At 36.8% G+C, this 23,787-nt stretch overlaps 1 protein-coding gene across 2 annotated transcripts in view; it reads left to right on the top strand.

The window, feature by feature from the left end:
* NOX4 (NADPH oxidase 4) overlaps positions 1-23,787 on the top strand; it is a 179,082-nt gene that overhangs the window by 50,678 nt on the left and 104,617 nt on the right. For both annotated transcript variants that reach the window (XM_028091716.2, XM_028091715.2), the window contains exon 8: positions 2,316-2,396. In XM_028091716.2, coding sequence (XP_027947517.2) covers positions 2,316-2,396 — 81 coding nt within the window. The remainder of the gene's footprint in view (positions 1-2,315; positions 2,397-23,787) is intronic.

Raw genomic sequence — 23,787 nt, 5'->3', positions numbered from 1 at the left:
CTAGCCAGAAAATCCAAGAGAACTATGGGAAAAAATAGTATTATACCAAATTAAAGAATCAGAATAGGTAAATGAACATAAAAAAATATTAAAAGTGGCTTTTATATAACAGCTATTATCAGTTTGGAAATTGAATAAAATAAAAAAGTACCACTCACAACTGCAACAAAAACATAGAATATCTAGAAATAAACTTAATAAGAAACTATTGAAAGCTATATAAAAAAACAGATCTTCACTGAGAGAAATAAGTAGAGATTTTTGAATAAAGACTGTCTTTATTCCATAACTCCATAAAGATGGAGTTCTTCCTCAATCATATTATAGGTTGTTGCAATTCCAATCAAAATTGTTTTTGAACTTAGCAAAACAGTTCTAAAATTTGTTTTTGAACTCAGCAAAACAGTTCTAAAGTTCATCTGAGGGAACATCCAAGTACATGTTCCAGAGAGGAGTAAAAGCGGGACGGTTGCTTACTAAACATTAACATGATTAAACTTCAGTAACTTAAAACAGAAGAGGACTTAACTGCAAAAATGACCAAGGAATTGACCCTCTTTGGTATTAAAGAGGGCACATTCTGCATGGAGCACTGGGTGTTATACGTCAACAATTATCATGGAACATTACATCAAAAATTAATGATGTAATGTATGGTGATTAACATAATAAAAAAAGATGAATAAGTTCAGAGATCTGCTGTGCAACATGGTGTCTATGATGTGCACTCAAAAATTTGTTAAGAGGGTAGATCTTAAATGGTCTTATACAAAAACAAAAACAAAAAAGCAAAGGGACACAAGGGAAACTGGAGGTGATGGCTATGTTTATTATATTGATTGTAGTGATGATATTGTGGGGGCATGCATGTATCCAAATTCCTCAAATTGTATACATTAAATATGAGTGGTTTCTTTTTGTGAATTAGTTACTCTTCAATAAAACTCTAAAAAAGAAAAAAAAATGACCAAGGAATTGGACCTAATGACAGAGTTGATAGAAAGCCCTGGAAGACACTTTGCTATATATATGAGGCTGCTGAATAATAAAGATGCCATTACAAAGTTATGAGGAAAATAAGGCTTATGTGAATGAAATTCTAGATAAATTAGAGGTAACTGTAAAAAAATTGATGTCATTAAAAATTTAGGAGGAATTTTGCCCAATAATAAATTATTGTAATTATATGGAACTAGTACATGCTTAAAATTTAAATAGTTTACACACAACAATTAAGAAAAATACACTATAGAAATGGATAATGAAGAGATAAATCACAGAAGAATTAAAAGCAAATAACACAGGAAGGAAATAATAACCAATTCCACTTAATACAAAATAATGAAAATATATCAAGTGGAGTCTGGGTTTGGAGTAACAGGCTCTCCTCCTCTACAGTGGGGTTTGTAATTGATAAATGGTTTCAGAGAGCAATGGGCAATGCGTATCAAAAACAAAATGTGTGTCCTTGATGTAGCAATTCCATTTCTAGGAATTTAGGTTCAAAAAGAATCAGATATGTGCAAAAAGTCATATGTTGTGAAGATGTTAATGATCTTGTTTATGATAGCAAAAGCTGTGGATGAAGTAAATGTCAATCAATCAGATACTGCCTAAATCAGGGGTTCTAAAAGGTTCTAGGGGTTGTAACAGAATCCTCTAAGAAGCTTTCACCAATTTCTGCCCTCCACCTCCAAGATTCTAATATGAATATCCACCCAGGCATATGAAATAAAGTAACTGTTAGTATTTTTACTTTTCTCAAAAATTTCATAGATTGTGCTTATCATACCCCTTCCTTTTCAGACTCTTGTTTCTCCCCTAGGGCAGTAAGTAACACCAAGGTGTTAATTTTTAACATATATGCTGTTCAGGAAAACAATAGAAAACTTTAATGAGCATTTCTTTAATTTCTCTCAATTTGACTTCCCTTTGGACTACTCTTACAATATGTATTGGGATAGGAGCATTATTTGTTTTAGATAGCATTTGGAAATTGAGAATATTGATCAAAAGGACAGTAAAAGTACATATTAGCAGCCTGTAACCTACTCCTCAATCTTATATCATCATAACTTTAAAATAAACATTTTCTTTTAATTCTTTCCATGTATCTTTATTTGAAATACAAAGAACCTTCAAAATTATAAAGTGTTAGTTACAATTTTGTCAGTTTTCTCTGCATGGTGTGTTAATACTTTGATACTAATAGATAAATCTGAGATAACTCCTATTTTAACTTTCTTCAATTGTGACATGTGTCTGAAATGATGGAATGTAAAGTAGAATTGAAATGAAGTTATTTGTTTTTTCAGAGTTTCCAACTATGACATCTTCTGGTATACTCATAATCTCTTCTTTATCTTCTACATGCTGCTGATGTTGCATGTTTCAGGGTAAGTTTAAAAAATATTTTTAAATATTTTTAAAAACATGTATACCTAAAAATGGGGTAATTAAAGATAAATCTATAGGAATTTTCATAGGAAGTGGTAAAATTATTTGGTTACTTGGAATTGAGGGTAGTCTCAAGAATGAAGATATAGTTCTACTTTTAGCATAGCATATTTTAATGAAAGTAGTATAAAGGTGTATTAAAACTGAAAGAGTTGGGTCACCTGGGTGGCTTAGTTGGTTAGGTGTCTGCCTTCAGCTTGGGTCATGATTCTAGGGTCCTGGGGTCAGGCCCCACATCTGGCTACCTGCTCTGTGGGGAGCCTGCTTTTCCCTCTCCCATTCTTTCTGCTTGTGCTCTCTCTCCCTCTCAAATAAATAAGTAAAATCTTTAAAAAAAAATAAAACTGAGTTGCTTCTCCCACAGTGTTGCAGGTTTTTTTAAAGATGTATTTATTTATTTGAGAGAGAGTGAGCAGGTGGAGGGGCACAGAGAGAGGGAGAAAGAGAGAGAAGCAGACTCCCTGCTGAGTGTGGAGACCACTGTGGGGCTTGATCCCAGGACCCTGAGACCATGACCTGAACCAGATAGTTAAAGTCAGATAGTTAACCGACTGAGCCACCCAGGTGCCCCCACAATATTGCAATTTTTAAAGTCCTCTATAGTTATATCCTTTTTTAAAAAAGTATGTTATGTTAGTCACCATACAGTACATCATTAGTTTTTGATGTAGTGTTCCATGATTCATTGTTTTGTGTATAACACCCAGTGCTCCATTCAGTACGTGCCCTCTTTAATACCCATCACCAGGATAACCCATCCCCCCACCTCCCTCCCCTCTAGAACCCTCAGTTTGTTTCTCAGAGTCCATAGTCTCTCATGGTTCATCTCCCATCTGATTTCTTTTTAAGAGAGAAGGAGATGGAGGGGAGTGGCAGAGGGAGAGGGGGAGAGAGAGAGAATCTTAAACAGGCTCCATGCCCAGCATGGAGACCGATGTTGAACATGATCTCACAACCCTGAGATCATGACCTGAGCTGAAATCAAGAGTTGGATGCTAAACTGACGGAGCCACCCAGGCACCCCTCTATAGTTATATCCTGATACTCTCTAAGAGAAAGTTAATAAGAAGTGAAGATTTCTTACTGGTATTTTAGTTTTTGTATTTTTAGGAATTCCTTATGTCTTGCTGCTACAGGATTTGTAAGAATGGAGTTACCAGTTTTTAGTTTAAAAAGGCCTCACAGCCCATAGCAACATTTTTCCAGATATGCTTCCTGAAGGAAGGGAAATAAAAGCAAAATAAACTATTGGTATGGCATCAAAATAGAAGGCTTCTGCACAGTGAAGGAAACAATTAATAAAAATAAAGGCAAACTACTGAATGGGAGAAGATACTTGCAAATGATATACCTGATAAAGGTTTAGTACCCAAAATATATAAAGAACTGATACAACTCAATACCCCAAAACCAAATAATCCAATTAAAAAATGGGCAGAAGACATGAACAGGTGCCTGGTGTCTCAGTCACTTAAATGTCCGATTCTTGATTTTGGCTCAGGTCATGATGGCAGGGTCGTGAAATCAAGCCCTGCATCAGGCTCCACGTTCAGTGGGGAGTCTGCTTGAATTTCTCTCTCTCCCTCTGCCCCTCCCCCACTCATGTGCACACTGTCTCTCTCTAAAAAATAAATAAATCTTTAAAAAATCGGGAGAAGACATCAATGGACATTTCTCTAAAGAAGACATCCAGATGGCCAACAGACACATGAAAAGATGCACATCACTCATCATTAGGGAAGTGCAAACCAAAACTACAATGAGATATCACCTCACACCTGTCAGAATGGCTAAAATCAAAAACACAAGCAACAACAAGTGTTGGCAGAGATGTGATTATATAGAAACCCCCCCTTGCACTGTTGGTGGGAATGCAAACTGGTGCAGCCACTGTGGAAAACAGTATGGAGTTTCCTCAAAAAGTTAAAAATAGAACTACCCTATGATCTGGCAGTGGGTATTTACCTAAGAATACAAAAACACTGAGTCAAAGATACATGCACCCCTATGTTAATAGCAGCATTATTTACAGTAGCCCAACTATGGAAGCAGCTCAAGTGGCCATCAGTTGATGAATGGATAAAGAAGATATAGTATATATATACAATGAAATATTATTCAGCCATAAAAAGGAATGAAATCTTGCCATTTGCAAAGTATGGATGGATGAGAGTATAATGCTAAGTGAAATAAGTCTGTCAAAGAAAGACAAATACCATATGATCTCACACATATGTAGAATTTAAGAAACAAAACAAACAAGCAAAGGAAAAATAGAGAGGAACAAACCAAGAAACAGACTTTTAACTATAGAGAACAAACTGATGGTTACCAGAGGGGAAATGGGTAGAGGGATAGGTGAAATAGATGATGGGGATTAAAGAGTATACTTATCATGTTGAGCACTGACTATTTTTTTTTTAATTTCAAGTTTCTATTTAAATTCTAGTTAACATATATGGTAAAATTGATTTCAGGTATAGAATTTGTGATTCATCACTTACATATAACACCCAGTGCTCTTCACAAGTGCCCTCAATACCCATCACCCATCTAGCCCATTCCCCACCCACTCCTTCCATCAACCCTTAGTTTGTTCTCTGTAGTCAAGAGTCTCTTTTGGTTTGCTTCGCGCTCCCCACTCTCTTTTTTTTTTTTACCTTCCCCTGTGTTCATGTTCTGTTTCATGTATAATATTATACACACACACACACACACACACACACACACACACACACACCCCACATCTTCATCCATTCATCAGTTAATGGACAGTTGGGCTTTTTCCATAGTTTGGCTATTGTTGATAATGCTGCTATAAACATTGGGGTTCATGGAACACTGACTAATGTATAGAATTATTGAATCACTATATCATACACCTGAAATTAATATAACACTGTATGTTAACTATACTGGAATTAAAATACAAAACTTAATAAAAATAAATAAATAAAAATAAAAATGCCTGCCTGCAATATTAGTTGCAGAGAAAGCCAAAGGTTTACAATGACCAAAGACAAGGATCTGTCAAAAACATCAGAAGATCACAAAGGAAAAAAAGTGAGTATCCTAAACTTGTTACAAAGAATATACCCCCAAAATTCTGAAAAGTGTGTTAACCCAAGCAGTTTACTCAAAGGTGTAGTGCTTAAAATAATCCATTAGCTTAGAGGAAGGAAATAATATACACGTGTGTGCATATATCTCCATGATAACCAAAGTGGACTGTGGTTTTGTCTTGAGACTCACACTAATATGATACAAGAGGCCATCATCTGGCAACAGGTTCACTTGACTGAGCAGAATCATAGAGGACAGGTCAATAGGTTAATATCAGGTCCTTCTGTGGGGATCCCTCTGGTTGGTTAGGAATCATTTCCCACCTCCTCTCCCTTGCCCCCCCATGTAGTAATTCAGTTTCAAGATGAGTAAACCATATGGGTAGGCATGGACTACCTTGCCTTGCATAAGGCTCATGCTCCACAGGAACCAGGATCTTGGTAGCAGCCCCAATCTCCTCAAAGGATGCCCTCAGTTGTGAGAACACACGGCACACAGGAAACTGAGGTCTGTGCGTCTTGAATGATATTGTAGTGCACTCATAACCCTCCTGGTCCAGATGCATTCCACCAATAATAAACAATGTTGCCTGGAAACACAGCTGGCTTTCCCCATTTATCATAGCCCAAAATGTTTCCAAGGAGACAGTGTTTAGAGAAAAGTTCAGATCTGCTGTTAATCTTTTCCTCAGAATGTTTTCTAATGTACTTTGTCAGTACAGTAGGTCATATACATAAATTATGTATTTATTTCAGGGTACATGTTCAAAATGGTTTTTTTCTTCTCTGATTTTGGAGACCACTGGTTTAGATAGCAGTATTATATGGGTCTCTCTTATAAGTCCTGGCTCAGTTTGTTCTTTACTGGGTTCCAGAACCTACAGTTGTAGAGCAGCAGAAACATGGCCTCACATTATTATCCTGACTTTTGATTAGTCATTCCTGTCACACAAAGAAGAGAGCCATGGTCTGAGGAAGCTCTGGGTTCTATTCTTTTCCCTTTGTGAGGATAATATGTTCTGTGGAATATTAGGACACCAAGAAAGCTCTCAGTACAAATTTGGTTTACACTCTGTTATTTAAATGGCTTGTTTGCCTGTCAGGGTTATTATCATAAAATGAACTATGAGTAAGCAGATGCTACTAATGTTAACTGTAATTTAAAATAATTACATAATGCTTACTATATGCCAAGAATAAATTCAAAATGATTTAGATGCTTTATGTCTTCAGGGATCACAGTTTTACAAGGATAAAATAGTATTGTTAAACCCCCTTTACAGGTCAGAAAACTGAAGTTTAGGGAGAGTAAGTAACTTACTAAAGTTTACCTAACTGATGGATCCTGGATTCAAATTCAGCCATTATGACTCAAAAACTCATATTTTTTTACTACTAGGTTTTTGTTTTTTGGAGAGCTCTATACTGAGAACTTAGTGTTAAGATTTATTTTTTAGGGCAGCAGCTCTTTCTGCCCATGGGTCCTGTCCCCGGGCTTTAATAAACCACCCGTTTGCACCAAAGACATCTCCAGAGTTCCTTCTTGGGGGTGGGCTCCAGATCTCACCCCAACGAACTCCATCTATATCCAAAACTCCATCATTGTGAGGGGCTAGGGTATATTACCAGATAGATTTCTCCTAAAGAAAGTAATATGTTAGGAGAAGGTGATCTGCCCTGAGGTTGTTCACAGATATTCAGCAGCAATTTCATCAAACTGAGAAGCTTAAGGTTTGGAAATTATGCTTCAAGAATATTCCCAGGCTATGAGCCCTGGAAAAGATGGCAGAGGAGTAGGGGACCCTATTACAACCCGTCCCCAGAATTGAGCTGGATATCTACCAGACCACTCTGAACACCCATGGAATCAGCCTGAGATGTAAGAAGATAGATCTGGATCTCTACAAACAAAATATCGCAAGTGGTTGGTTTCGAGGTATGAAGAGGGGAGCCGTGATTCTGCACATATCAGAAGATAAACAGAAGGGGGAGGGAGCGGCCATAAGTGCTGGCGCCGGAAAGGTGAAATAACACAGGAGCGCAAAAGCCTCCTGTGCTGGGACAGGGCACAGACTTGCAGACTGGTAGCCACAGGGAAAGGACTTTAGGGCAGCCCCTGGACTGAAACCTGGAGCAGCAGGGCCGCACATGTGAACTGGGGGCGGTTGGGGATAACAGAAGCACAAAGGGCAGAGATGTGCCCTGACCTGGAGGCGAGGACTGGGAACCCTGCTGAGGGGTGCACAACCCAGCATGCTGCAATTTATAGCAGCATAGAAAGAAATGGAGATAGTGCGGCCTGGAGATCTCCTTGATGAACAGACTGCAATCTCACTGCTCTGAGGCAGAGGGTTGGAAACTATATCTTCTGCTCTGACTCTCGGAAGAGACACGGAAAGCCACTGGAAAAAGCTGCCAGAGAGCAAAAGCCCCCCAAAATCGTTTTTCACTGAACCCATTCCCCCCGACAGGGGGCAGGACAACTCTGCCTAAACAGGGTTGCCTGAGTAACAGTGCGGCAGGCCCCTCCCCCAGAAGACAGGCTGGGAGAACAAGAGGCCAATAACCCTAAGGTCCCTATAAAACAGGTGCATCTTGCTTGGGTTGTGGTCAATAATTTGAACTCTGTACATTCCTTCAACCACCTCTCAACAAAATGAGTACGAGGAGGAACCTGCAAAATAGGAAAGACTCAGAGACTGTGACTTCTGCCACAGATTTACAAATGGATACTGATATAACCAAGATGTCAGAATTGGAATTCGGGGTAGCAGTTATGAAGACAATAGCTAAAATGGAGAAATCGATTAATGGCAACATAGAGGGCAGAATGAAAGCTGAACTGGCAGAACTTAAAAATGCTATCAGTGAGATCAAATCTAATCTAGATAATCTAACAGCTAGGGTAAGTGAGGCAGAAGAACGAATTAGTGATCTAGAAGACCAATTGATAGAAGAGAAGGAAAAAGAGGAGGCCAGGGAAAAACAATTCAAAATCCATGAAAATAGAATCAGAAAAATAAGTGACACCATGAAATGTTCTAATGTCAGACTTATTGGGATCCCTGAGGGGGTGGAGAGAGAGAGAGAGGACTAGAAGATATATTTGAGCAAATCGTAGCTGAGAATTTCCCTAATCTGGGGAATAAAACAAACATTCATGTTCTAGAGGCAGAGAGGACCTCTCCCAAGATCAAGGAAAACAGGCCAACACCACGGCATGTAATAGTAAAACTTGCAAATCTTAGAACCACGGAAACCATCTTAAGGGCAGTTAGGGGGAAGAGATTCCTTACGTACAGAGGGAGGAACATCAGAATAACATCAGATCTATCCCCAGAGACCTGGCAAGCCAAAAAGGCCTGGCGAGACATATTCAGGGTACTAAACGAGAAGAACATACACCAAGAATACTTTATCCAGCAAGGCTGTCATTTAGAATGAATGGAGAGATGCAGAGCTTCCAAGACTGAAAGAAACTGAAAGAATATGTGACCACTAAGCTGGCCCTGCAAAAAATATTAAGGGGGGGTTCTATAAAAGGGGAAAGACCCCAAGAGCGATATAGAACAGAAATTTACAATCTATAGAAACAAGGACTTCACAGGCAACATGATGACAATAAATTCTTATCTTTCAATAATCACTCTCAATGTGAACAGCCTAAATGCTCCCATAAAACAGCACAGGGTTATAGATTGGATAAAAAGATAGGACCCATCCATATGCTGTCTACAAGAGACTCATTTTGAACCTAAAGATACATCCAGACTGAAAGTGAAGGGATGGAGATCCATTTTCCATGCCAACGGACCTCAAAAGAAAGCCGGGGTAGCAATGCTTATATCAGACAAATTAGATTTTAAGCTAAAGACTAGTTAGAGACACAGAAGGACACTATATCATTCTTAAAGGGTATATCCAACAAGAATATCTAACAATTGTAAATATCTACACCCCCAACATGGGAGCAGCCATCTACATAAGCCAACTGTTAACCAAAATAGTCATATTGATAACAATACGTTAATTGTAGGAGACCTCAATACTCCACTCTCAGCAATAGACAGATCATCTAAGCAGAAAATCAACAAAGAAACAAGAACTTTGAATGACACATTGGACCAGATGGACCTCATAGATACATACAGAACATTCCACCCTAAAACAACAGAATACTTATTCTTCTCAAGTGCACATGGAACTTTCTCCAGAATAGACCACATACTGGGTCACAAGTGAGGTCTCAACCGATACCAAAAGATTGAGATTATTCACTGCATATTCTCAGACCATAATGCTTTAAAACTGGACCTCAATCACAAGAAAAAAATTGGAAGAAATTCAAACACTTGGAAGCTAAGGACCACTCTGCTCAATAATGTTTGGGTCAACCAAGAAATCAAAGAACTTAAACAATTCATGGAAACCAATGAGAAGGAAAATACATCAGTTCAAAATATATGGGATACTGCAAGGGTGGTCCTAAGGGGGAAATACATAGCCATCCAAGCCTCACTCAAAAAAATAGAAAAATGCCGAATTCACCAACTAACTTTACACCTTAAAGAACTAGAGGAAAAACAACCAACGATGCCTAAGCCATGCATTAGAAGAGAAATAATTAAGATTAGAGCAGAGATCAATGAATTAGAAACCAGAAACACAGTAGATCAGATCAATGAAACTAGAAGGTGGTTCTTTGAAAGAATTAATTAGATCGATAAACCACTGGCCAGACTTATCCAAAAGAAAAGAGAAAGGACCAAAATCCATATGAATGAAAGGGGAGAAATCATGACTAACACCAAGGAAATAGAAACAATTATTAGAAATTATTATCAACAGGGCGCCTGGGTGGCTCAGATGGTTAAGCGTCTGCCTTCGGCTCAGGTCATGATCCCAGGGTCCTGGGATCGAGTCCCGCATCGGGCTCCCTGCTCCTCGGGAGCCTGCTTCTCCCTGTGCCTCTCTCTCTCTCTCATGAATAAATAAATAAAATCTTTAAAAAAAAAGAAATTATTATCAACAACTATATGCCAATAAATTAAGCAACCTGGACGAAATGGATGCCTTCCGGGAAACCTATAAACTGCCAAGACTGAAACAGGAAGAAATTGACAACCTGAATAAGCCAATAAACAGTAAAGAGTTTGAAGCAGTGATCAAAAAACAAGAGTCCAGGGCCTGATGGATTCCCTGGGGAATTCTACCAAACATTCAAAGAAGAAATAATACCTCTTCTCCTGAACTATTTCAAAAAATAGAAACAGAAGTAAAGTTTCCAGAGTCATTCTATGAGGCTAGCATTACCTCAATCCCCAAACCAGGCAAAAACTCCATCAAAAAGGACAATTTCAGACCGATATCCCTGATGAATATGGATTCCAAAATTCTCAAAAAAAAAAAAAAATCCTAACTAATAGGATCCAACAATATATTAGAGGATCATCCACCACGACCAAGTGGGATTTATCCCCGAGATGCAAGGGTGGTTCAACATTTGCAAATCAATCATTGTGATAGAACACATTAATAAGAGGAGAGAGAAGAACCTATGGTCCTCTCAACTGATGCAGAAAAAGCATTTGACAAAATACAGCATCCTTCCTGATTAATACTCTTCAGAGTGCAAGGATAGAGGGAACATTCCTCAAGTTCATAAAACCCATCTATGAAAAACCCACAGTGAATATCATCCTCCATGGGGAAAAACTGAGAGCCTTTCCCTTAAGATCAGGAACGCTTCAAGGATGCCCGCTCTTGCCACTATTGTTCAACATAGTACTAGAAGTCCTAGCAAGAGCAATCAGACAACAAAAATAAATAAAAAGTATTCAAATTAGCAAAGAAGAAGTCAAACTCTCTCTCTTCGCAGATGACATGATACTTTATGTGGAAACCCAAAAGATTCCCCCCGCCCAATTACTAGAACTCATACGGCAATTTAGTAATGTGGTAGGATTCAAAATCAATGCACAGAAATCAGTTGCTTTCTTATACACTAACAATGCAACTGTAGAAAGAGAAATTAGAGAAACGACTCATTTACAATAGCACCAAAAACCATAAGATACCTTGGAATAAACCTAACCAAAGAGGTAAAAGATCTATACTCTAGGAACTACAGAACACTCATGAAAGAAATTGAAGAAGACACAAAAGGATGGAAAAATATTCCATGCCCATGGATTGGAAGAATAAACATTGTTAAAATGTCTATGCGACCCAGAGTAATCTATACCTTCAATGACATCCCGATCAAAGTTCCAATGACATTTTTCAAAGTGCTGGAACAAACAATCCTAAAATTTGTATGGAATCAGAAAAGACCCCGAATCTCCAAGGAAATGTTGAAAAAGAAAAACAAAGCTGGGGTCATCCCGTTGCCCGATTTCAAGCTATATTACAAGGCAGTGATCACGAAGACAGCATGGTACTGGCACAAAACAGACATATAGACCAATGGAACAAAATACAGAGCCCGGATATGGACCCTCAACTCTATGGTCAAATAATCTTCGACAAAGCAGGATAAAATATGCAATGGAAAAAAGACAGTCTCTTCAATAAATGGTGCTGGGAAAATTGGACAGCTATATACAGAAGAATGAAACTTTACCATTCTCTAACACCATACACAAACATAAACTGAAAATGTATGAAAGACCTCAGTGTGACACAGGAATCCATCAAAATTCTAGAGAAGAACATAGGCAGTAACCTCTTTGACAGAGGCCACAGCAACTTCTTTCAAGACACATCTCCAAAGGCTAGTGAAACAAAAATAAAAATGAACTTTTGGGACTTCATCAAGATAAAAAGCTTCTGCACAGCAAAGGAAACAGTCAACAAAATAAAGAAGCAACCCACAGAATGGGAGAAGATATTTGCAAATGACACTATAGATAAAACGCTGGTATCCAAGATCTATAAAGAACTTCTCAAACTCAACACCCAAAAAACAAATAATCAAATCAAAAAATGGGCAGAAGACATGAACAGATACTTCTCTGAAGGAGACATACAAATGGCTAACAGACGCTTGAAAAAATATTCATCATCATTAGCCATCAGGGAAATTCAAATCAAAACCACACTGAGATACCACCTTACACCAGTTAGAATGGCAAATATGAACAGGGCAAGAAACAACAAATGTTGGAGAGGTTGTGGAGAAAGGGGAACCCTCTTACACTGTTGGTGGGAATACAAGTTGGTACAGCCACTTTGGAAAACAGTGTGGAGGTTCCTCAAAAAAATAAAAATAGAGCTACCCTATGACCCAACAATTGCACTACTGGGTATTTACCCCAAAGACACAGATGTAGTGAAAAGAAGGGCCATATGCACCCCAATGTTCATAGCAGCAATGTCCGCAATAGCCAAACTGTGGAAAGAGCCGAGATGCCCTTCAACAGATGAATGGATAAAGAAGGTCTGGTCCATATATACAATGGAATATTACTCAGCCATCAGAAAGGATGGATACCCAACTTTTACATCAACATGGATGGGACTGGAGGAAATTTTGCTAAGTGAAATAAGCCAAGCAGAGAAAGTCAATTATCATATGGTTTCACGTATTTGTGGAACATAAGGAATAGCATGGAGGACATTAGGAGAAGGAAGGGGAAAATGAAGGGGGGAAATCAGAGGGGGAGATGAACCATGAGAGACTATGGACTCTGAGAAACTGAGGGCTTTAGAGGGGAGGGAGGTTGGGGAATAGGTTAGCCCGGTGATGGGTATTAAGGAGGGCACGTACTGCATGGAACACTGGGTGTTATATGAAAACAATGAATTGTGGATCACTACATCAAAAACTAATAATGTAATGTATTGTGATTAAAATAACATAATAAAAAAAACAACTAATAATGTATGGTGATTAACATAACATAATAAAATAAAATAAAATTAAAAAAAATATTTTTTTAGGGGCACCTGGGTGGCTCAGTCGTTAAGTGTCTGCCTTCAGCTCAGGTCATGATCGCCGGGTCCTGGGTTCAAGCCCTGCATTGGGCTCCCTGCTCTGCGAAAGCCTGCTTCTCCCTCTCCCTCTCCCACTCCCCCTGCTTGTGTTCCCTCTCTCGCTGTGCCTCTCTCTGTCAAATAAAGAAAATCTTAAAAAAAAAAAAGATATTTTTTAAAGGTTAATATTTTGTTTTATCTAGGATTATGGTCTCTCTCATCTATCTGTAAACAGATGAGAGAAAAATGCAATCATTTGTTAGTATAATTAATTATGCATTCTTTTGCCTTTATGTTGTACTAAGTTAAAACTAAAAATATCTGTTTCTTTGTAATTCAAAATAGAGTCAGTTTTTTAAAAAATGTTCAGGAGTTTAAACAGATTTCTTAAGTTTAAAGAGGCTTATAATGAGAGTTCTTCATTTTTTGGACATAAAAGAAGTTATATTTAAAGTTTGATTTTACTTTAGTAAAACAAGGGTCATAAACAGAAAGGGACTTTAATTTACGCAAAGAAATAAGAAAAAGCATCTTCAGAGTGAATTATATGTAATCAATTTCTTATACTAAGTTAATTGTTACAAACTATTAGTAAAAAACAACTATTCTAATACTGAAATCAGTGTCATACAACAAATATATAATTCAATAAGCATTCTATAGTACACATTTTTATAAAATTAAATTTTTATTGAAGTATATTTGATAAAATTATATATATTGTATATTGCAAAGTAATATATTTTAAGTATACACTGTGATGATATACATATGTGTTGTGAAATGATTATCCCAACCAAGTGAATTACACATCCAACACTTTACAATTGCCTTTTTTTCCTGGTGGGAACACTTAAGGTCTACTCTCTTAGGAAATCTCAACTATGGTATTATTAACTATAGTCATCATGCTGTACGTTAGATCCTCAGAACTTTTCCATCTTATAACTAAATGTTTGTAACCCTGTGAAGTTAAATTTTGAATGAAGCCATATAGATTATGCTTCTGGTGTGGGAAAACTTAACTGGTGGTAAATCTTACAGCTTTTCAAAATGGAACATTTCTCAAAAAAATTTTTTTATTGTTAAAGGATCTAAGTAAATCTAGTGAAATTATTATCATATGTGCCAATGTTGAGAACTTAGACATTCTTTGCTTTATGAAATATATTGGTAATTTTATTCTTTAGCTTTTGGTTATTTGAGTAAATAAAGTGCAGTTATTAAAAACAGGTTTCTTGGATTTATACTGAGATTTCTATTAAAGAGTGTGCTTTAGGTAGGGACAGGAAATCAGTGTTTTCTGGGCATTTACTCTTTCCATCAGTATGCTAAATACTATAATGAGGTATAGTAGAACAATATAATATATGGTCTTTAGTCTTCCAGCATTGGTAATTAGTTTGGAATTAAAATGTCAATTGAAAGAGCTAGAGAGAATTTTAGACTGCATATTTTCCAGGTATAAACATATTTTATTTTCAGGAATTCTGGTAGTTCAGAATTGAAGAATCAATGTAGGCTAGAAATTTTTTGAAAATTTTAGGCTTCAAGGATGAAATGATTAGAGATTGTTGACTGGTTTCTCTGCCAAAAGCCGACTTTTGCAATAGGAGGAGCAGTTGCTTCCAATGATTTTCGAAGGTCAATTTTGTTTTCATGGAATCTCAAATTTTGAAAGAACCTTAAAGGATATCTCAAGTAAGATGCCTTGAGTCTCCCATACCAACTAAATATCTAATTCTGAAAAGATAATTCTGCCTTTGGGAAGCTCTAATTTTCACAAAGTTCTTTCCCTTTTGAACCAGAATGTATTTTACTTTAATTTAATCCAGTGACTTCAATGTCTGTGACTCTGTAGGCCATGGAAATTGAGCCCCTCTCCTTCAAATTCTGCTCATCTGTTCCTTGATCTATGATTATTTCAAGTCTCATCATTATTCTAAACTTTAAAAATATTTATATTAATAGTTAATATTCATTGAGTACTTATCTTGTACCTTACTAATGTTTGATCACATTAAATCCTCCCAACAACCCTGGTAAAATCTGCTGCTGCTGTTGTTGTTGTTATTATTATTATTATTCTCATTGTCCAGGTGACAGAGCAATGGCAGTGGCAGGTGAAGTAACTTGTTAAAAGTCATGGGTAGTTAGTAGAAGAGTTTGGGTTTGAACCCAGGGATCAGATTCCTGAGCTCACATTCCACACCACTAACAGGCCGGCTGCTGTTTGGTATGCTTCCCTTGTATCCCTTTTAAAGCTGGAAACCACACTAACTGCAGTGCTCTGGGTATGTGATATGATGTTGGCAACATGGAAAGTTCATCTTTTTTGCTCCGAATATTGCAGCCATTATTTAGGACCTGGTTGTCTTGTTTCACGATTAACCGTGCCCTTAGCTTAACCTAATTTTCATACTTGTTAACCGTGTTTTAGATTTTTAAAATTATTTATAAGCAAATCTATTGCATGACACCCTAAAAAACACATTTCATATACACTCAATTCAGATGTTTCTTTTCAGTGGTCAGGTGTATCTTTAAAATATGCTAATTTTCCTTTCCAAGAGGTCAAAAAAGCACAGCAATTAAGAGGTACATCATTAATAGCTGTATGTATGACCTTGCCAGATAATTTGTCCTTTCTTTTTCTTAACTATTAGATGAGATTAATAAAATCACTTACATCATAGGTTTGTCTCATATTTAAATAAATGAATACAGCAATGTAGACATAATATAGGCATATTCAAGTGTTAGCAGGAAAAAAATTATACTTGTGCCAGTACCTAATAGTTGTATTAGGAAGAAACTGCATTGAACTGTTTGAAGAATCTTTTTTTTTTTTAATAAAGACACAGCACTTTTGAAGAGCCCAGATTTTCCCATCTACAAAGTAATTTGATGAAAGTATAATGAAAACTACTTAGCAGATCAAAAGAATATTCCTTGAAAGGGCAACAATTTTTATAACATTGTTAGGTCTCAAAAATTCAATTGATTTTAACAGTAAAGGTTTACTTTGGGACTTACAAGACAAGCCTCCTCCCGAGGGATTTTTTTTTCTTTTAATTTTTAATACACCTTTCTAGGAGTTTGCTATTTGCCTGCTATATTAAAGATATTTCAATTCAGAAGACATTTGAGGGAAAAGAAAAGCCAAAACTGTTTCCTCTTTTCAGACATGAATGTAACTGGACATTTCTTTATTTTCATTTGAAAAACTCATCAGGAGGATATATATACTGCCATTCTCACTTACTGATAAAAAGGATATTGGAGGGAAAAGCAATTATGAATGTCAAAGAGCCTCAGCTGAGAGACTAACCCTGCTCCTCTGACAGGCATGTGGAGGGAATGCATTGTCAATGAGATTTGGCACCCTGGCCTCTTAGGCTTACCATAGTCAACACCCACTGGCTCTAGCCTGGAGTGTTAGGGGGGTAATGATTGTATTTTACTTTTTTATTTACATAAGAGAGGACAATTCTGAAAAAGAGAAGGGGGAAGGGCTTCCTCAAACGCATGTATGGCAAGGAGAGCCAATTAATTGTGTAAATAATATTGTTGTGCTAGCTCTGCTGGACTTCTCAGATCTTATTTTATTATATAAACTAATATATATTATTTATATATTACATGGTACATTATTCTTTCAAACAGAGCTCTTTGCCATTTGGGAATACTTGCTGGCAAGAGTTCATTGTAGAGCATGATTTATATTCTGTTTGAATCCTTTTTTGTAGGGGGATTTAAAAGGAATGTGTTTCTATGTGCATGTCTCTAAAATAATTATTTCTTTCAACAGGGGGAACACAGTGGGCAGCCTTTGTCAACAATGACATTAGTGAACCAGAGGCACTGTCGGCTTCATAGCAGTTTGGGCTCAAGAAGTTAACCAGGGTTAGACAAATATGTATGAAATTAGGCTTACTGTACTGGCTTATCCTCCCTCTGCTATGCCCTTAGGAGGAGGAAATTTAAGAACATTCTATTGGGGGATAGAGGTATCTATGCAATTTGAATAAGTGCTGAAAGTCACCAATTCCCATGCGGCACCTGGGTGGCTCAGTTGTTAAGTGTCTGCCTTCGGCTCAGGTCATGATTCCAGGGTCCTGGGATTGAGCCCCACATCGGGCTCCCTGCTCAGCAGAAAGCCTGTTTTTCCCTCTCCCACTCCCCCTGCTTTGTGTTCCCTTTCTCACTGTGTCTCTCTCTGTCAAATAAATAAAATCTTTGAAAAAAAAAAAGAAAAAAAGAAAGTCACCAATTCCCAAATATCTTCCCTTTTAGAAGCCACTTGCACTGAGGGCTTCTTTCACCCACCCTGGCCTGTGTGATCTTCCCACTAGTCAGAGGCATTTGCGCCTAAAATGTCAGTGGGAACTTGGTAAAGCCCAGGGAAAGGAAGGCCCAGAGGTGTGAGGTTAAGCCAATTCTATTCTAGCACTGGGGAAGAACAGTTTTTTTCCCTACACCTTCTTTTCCATGTTCCTTTCCTTGCCTCTAGATTTGAACTGGCTATATAATGTATTGTTCAAACCAGACACTTCTGAGAATGAAATGGGATGCTGTTAATAGTTAAGCAGTGACTTGTGGGTGAACCAGGACATATGGTGATTCTAATTCTACCTATTCCTAAGCGTTAGGGGAAAGTTCTAGGGAGACTGAATCACAAAAGGAAACCTTACCTCAAATAGGGCCTCTACACGGGTATTTGGGAGCCTAGAACATTCAAATAATAAACACAGTAGATTTGTGTAACTTTGTCCTACTTTACAGATCATAATTGAATGTCCTCTACCATGTTAGGTAGAAGGTTGAGGATTTGCATGTTCATTGTCATGGCTAAATCTTTTTTTTTATGTTATGTTCATGGCTAAATCTTTTGATACTACTCATCACTCTTTACAGGTAACCTGTTCTGAACAGTTTCTAGATGATTAATTTCTGATTGGTTTGCATAATTATTCTAAGTTTGATGCCCTTTGTTTCTACCTCAAAATCCTACTTCTCTCTCAATAGAGTAGGAATTCTCTACTTGGACTCATAATCTCTATGAATCATTGAATGGTTGCAGGGGATTCATGAATTCCTGAATACAACCCCCCCCATGCACAATGTGTGTGTGTGTGCAAATATATATACACGTATATATTTATATTTAATACATTACACACTCACACACACATACACACACCCTAGCTTTCATTAGATTCCCAAGGCTGAATATCGCCCAAAGGAAGTTAAAAATAACTGAGCTAAATGAAGCCTCTTAAAGCTAGAGTTTTACTAGAGAGCCATAATATTACATTTATACATTTTATATCTCCACTTCAGTTTTATCCAGAGTTCAAAACAATATTGTGGGGAAAATATGAAACACTGGGACAATTTTCCTCTCACATGAAGGTTCTGTAAGGAGAACTTACCTAATAAATATGGTTTTGGGCCTGTCACTCACATTATCATTTTAGAGGATAATAATGATACTCATCATAATAATTTCCAAGGTTTATGTAATAATTCAGTGTGTGACAGGTACTGTTTTTAGCACTAATTTATGCACACATATATATATATATACATATATACCCCCCCACATGCACACAGTTTTGTTTTGTTTTTAATCTCATAGCACTATGAAGTAAGTACTATTATTATCCCCATTTTACAAATGGGAAAATGAGGCACAGAAGGTTAAATTAAATGACTATTTAAAGCCACCTAGTTAGGGCCTGATAGGACTGGGGATTGACCCACAGTCTGACTCCAGAATCTATGCATTTAATTTCTAATCTTTTCTTGAATTAATGAATAATTTTTTTCATGGTTTGGAAGGTACCTGGCTTATGAATGAAATATATCCATGTCATGTAAAAATCTGGGATAACTGTCCAATTTATCTATAAAAGTCGGTGAGTGGATATGTGTGTATTTTTTATGTTTTGAGTAAGAAATTCAATTTTGTTACAAGTTACATAGATTTCAAGGTTTTGAAGATGAAATTTAGTTCTCCGAGAAGACAGTAAGAAAATGAAAATTTTTTTGTATTCCTTTATAAATATTTCTTACAACGTTCAACCTTGTTATGGCACATAATAAATATAACTGTATAATAATTCTGATAATAAAATTATATCTATGTGTTACTTTAATGTCCAAAATTCTTCCAGGTAGCTTGCAAATAACAATGAGAAAAGCTAGATTCTAGACTAGAGCTAATAAAAATACAGTGGAAGAGATAGTCTTACCAGTATTCTTATTACACTGTCTTTGTAGCTCCTCATTCAGTGGACAGGTGGTCCACTGTGTCTTTGTAGCTCCTCATTCAGTGGACAGGTGGTCCACATCTTCTAAAATCTGTTACCAAGCCTCGGAGTGGTGCCTGTCATTGCTAACAACATAGATTAAGGAGAATGCGAATTGCACAGAAAAAAATAACCTACATGTATACTCCTTGAAAATATCCAGGGAGAAGATAGAAATTCCCATAAATTCCCATGAGTTCCAGTATGAAAGACAAAAGGCAATACAGCAGTAATATATCCTAGGTAAATTATAGTGTTTTTGAGGGTAAGAATGTTTCTTCCCTATCTTTATCAATGGAATCCCTGTCACAAGTCACCAATGAGTGTGTGCTGGATTAAGTGGAATTGTATTAATTGGCTTTTAGCCAGGAATTTGTTGTCCTTCTAGGCCCTTCCATATTTCCCCAATTATCAAAGCATTGCAGATAACAATAAAAATAATCTGTGTTTTTGTTTGAATGTAATTGGATTCCCATTTTGGGACTGTCGCTTATGTTCAGTGTTCTCTGGATAATAAGTTCTTATGGTAACTAGTATATCAATTCCTGTGCCAGAGGAATTAGCTTTTAAGTCTTGACTATTTTGGTTGTCTTGTAGATTGGCACATTTTTTGTTGGAGATTTTTGTGTAATTCTGTGGTTAAAACTCTTTAGGTTACAGAAGAAAATAATTTCATTTCTTTGTTTTCTTTCACTTTTTGGCTTTTGAATTTTTTATCCTCATATATAGAGTGAATACAGTTCCTGAAGAATTAAGTCTTTCTTATCTGGAATTCAAATCTCTGTCACATACTATTTACATATTTCCCATATGTTAATAACATAATGTTCTATACAGCTATGGTCTTTAAGATGTGTTTTTCCCCCACTCCTAATTTCCTATTCATAGGATTGATTTTCATTTTTTGTGTAAAATGATTTTTCTGTATAACAATTCTGGACTAAGGTCTTATGATTTATTTACTTTTGCTGCTATTTTATCCTGTAAGCAGGTGGGGGTAGGTATTGAGGTCATGTGGCATCTTCTCCCTTAAGGATTCCATATGTATGGGTAGATTGATATAGTATATACAGAGCATTTTCATGTACATAAATTCACTTGTGTTGGAAGCTACTTTTGTTCCCAATTTTTTAATCTAAATTGTGAGTTTATTTTTTCCCCACTCTGAGGATAGGAATAGTGAGTTTCAGACCAAATACTTTCTCACATAATTTTAATCTCACTTTTCCTCTTGGATCTTATTCATAGTAGCAAGTGGTCCTGGCTGGAGGTGAAGGTAACAAAGTTGGGAGGAAAGAGAAGGAACAAGGACACCATTTAGGAAGTATTTTTAGTACATTAGTGTTTTTCTGAAATGTGAAATCATTCTTTTATTTCTACTACCATTTTAGTGAGATCTGAAAGCATAGGATATACTAAGAAATATCGGATGCTTACACATTTTTTTTCTTCCTAAGAGATCAAAGTCCTTTGCTTTATATACTTGTGGAGTAGGGAGGCACATGGACTATCTCACTTATCCAGCTGAGGAAAGTTCATAAAATGACCTATTTAACTTTACACACTTAAGGAATGTTCCGGTCTTGATCCTGTGTTCTTAGGCTCCAAGGTTTAGTTTTGCCAGCTACATAGTTTCTGTGGCTGGCTACTTAATTTGCAGGGCTCACTGCAAAATGAAAATATGAGGCCCTTTGATAAAAAATTATTAAGCATTTCAAGATGGTGACAACCAAGTGTTGGACCAATCATAGGGCCTTCCTAAGAGCATGGTTTCATGATACTGCAAAGCTCACAGACTCATGATGTTGGCCCAGTCTGTGTTGCCCAGTCTTGAACGTTGGACAACACCATCTTAAGAGCTAGACACAATATGTGCCCCAGTCAAGCTGAGGGATGTGAGTTCATTCAGGTATCAGTAGCAAGCGCCCAGGAAAGAATGAAGAGGCAAGGACCTGTCTAGACCAGACAAAGTGGGGGTGGGAGTGAAAGCTTTGATCTGACATGTGCTCAGATGCTTAGAGTTTCCTTGATGTATACTGGATCCTTAGCTTAGGAAAGCATGCCACTTCCAACATGCTGCTAACAAATAGGTGGATAACATGACTTGCTTGATAACTTGTCTGCTTAGATTAGAATTGGGTGAGGGTCAGGGCAGAGCTGAGATCTCAGAATGAACTTAGAAATACTCAAGGGTGAAGAAGGAATGTAAGTTGCAGACTGATTTAATTGTATTTCTTACAAAGGTGAATGTGCATACATGGTTTACTTTACTAAATACCATTTCCTAACATCTAGACATCTTTTTTGAGGTTGGATTATGAGTTCAAACCCCCTTCTGTGTTTGTTAAAGCCAGATGACTCCTCAATCATGTGTTTCAACAGCAACCCAAACAAAAAGTTGTAGGTATACTTCCAGTCATTCATGAAGTCATTCAATGAATATATATTGAATGCCTGCTATAGATTATAGGCCCTGTTCTAGGCACCAGCAATATAGCTGAGGAACAGGACGAATCCTTGACCTTAAGTAGTGTGCATTCTAGTGGATTCCACAGAAGTCAGTGAATTCCAGTGGGTTTTGAAATAATGAATTTGGGTGTGCTTTCTTAAGCTCTTTTTTTGTATTGAAGCAAAGTAAAAAGAACAGTCAGAAACAGGTTGTTCTATTTTTTTCTGTAAAGAAACATTTTGTGTTATAGAATACTAGGAAAAAAGTAGGTTCCTCATGGGACAAGGATTTTTTTTCTCTACTTTAAAAAAGGATTAAAATCACAAACATAAAGGTTACATAAGTGACACTGCATTTGTTAGATACTTTTTAACATTCAATTAAAGTAAGAATGATTTTGTGATTCTCCTACCTGCAGGCATGGCATTCTGTAATATTTAATTTTTGCCATAAAATATTTTTATTATTTCTGTGTTGTAACCTAGTGGGATTTATCCTGTGTACTATATTATTTTCTATAACTTTGTCATTAAAAAATGGTTGTATAACTATAATGTCTCTTGAAGAAAAAAGGAAAAAAAGAAAGAAACCTATTTTTTGAGACTCTGTTGAGTTTTGAAAGCACATCTTGAAATCCTTATGAGTACCAAAACAATAGCATCCACAACCATTTATTTTGATACACCATAAAATCCTTGATTTCTCATGATAGAAGAACACTAAACATTCCAAAGATATTTCAAAATCTCTCTTTTGGAACATAATACAACTAAAAAAATGAGTAATAAGCAAACCCATTCCTACATTGTCTGTGTGCTTTCTTCCCCTACCCCTGTTATATCACTGTCTTAACTTGGCAAGACTTTGTTTACCATTCATGGACATCATTTTCCTTTCCAATTATTTATCATTTATTTATGAAAGATACAACAGTAGGTACAAGAATGTTTTCTTTATTTTAACTTCTATGCCCTTGCTATATGCAAAAAAAATATGTGATTATTTGCTTTGAAAATCAATTCACCAGAAATGCCCTAAAGGTCTACCATGTGCCAGAAACTTGCTAGAAGGCTGACAGGGTTTGGCAGTGAGTATTGATATATGGGGGGTTATATAAATGCATGAGACATGTTTGCGCTCAGCCAGGTGTCTGCTTGAGATTCTCTGCATCTTCCCTGCCCCTCCCCCCCAAATAAATCTTGAAAAGAAAAATACCTTTTAATTTGAGAGCTGTATGTTATTTTAAGCTACTCTCAAGCTAAATGGCATAGGTTGCCTGTCTTAAAACTCCATTAAAATGTTCTTTTTTTGGTCTCATTTTGTAATTGTTGCCATCAAAGAAACTTGGATGAGAGAGAAAAGATCTATAGACAGACAATGATAACAAATAAAAAATATCACTCATTAAAGAAAAACAAAAACAAGCACAGAATCTCAGTTAGATTTGGCTATTTAAGGTGGCAAAGACACTGATGGGTTCACATGGAAGGACGCTGGCAGATTTTGAACTCTGTGTTGAAAGGATAAGTAT

The sequence above is a fragment of the Eumetopias jubatus genome, unplaced genomic scaffold (genome assembly GCF_037043125.1).
Source record: "Eumetopias jubatus isolate StellerSeaLion01/CBP00866 unplaced genomic scaffold, mEumJub1_p1.0 scaffold_13, whole genome shotgun sequence".
Lineage (NCBI taxonomy): Eukaryota > Metazoa > Chordata > Mammalia > Carnivora > Otariidae > Eumetopias > Eumetopias jubatus.
The sequence above is the reverse complement of the archived record's forward strand: the minus strand, read 5'-3'. Positions and strand labels throughout refer to the sequence as shown.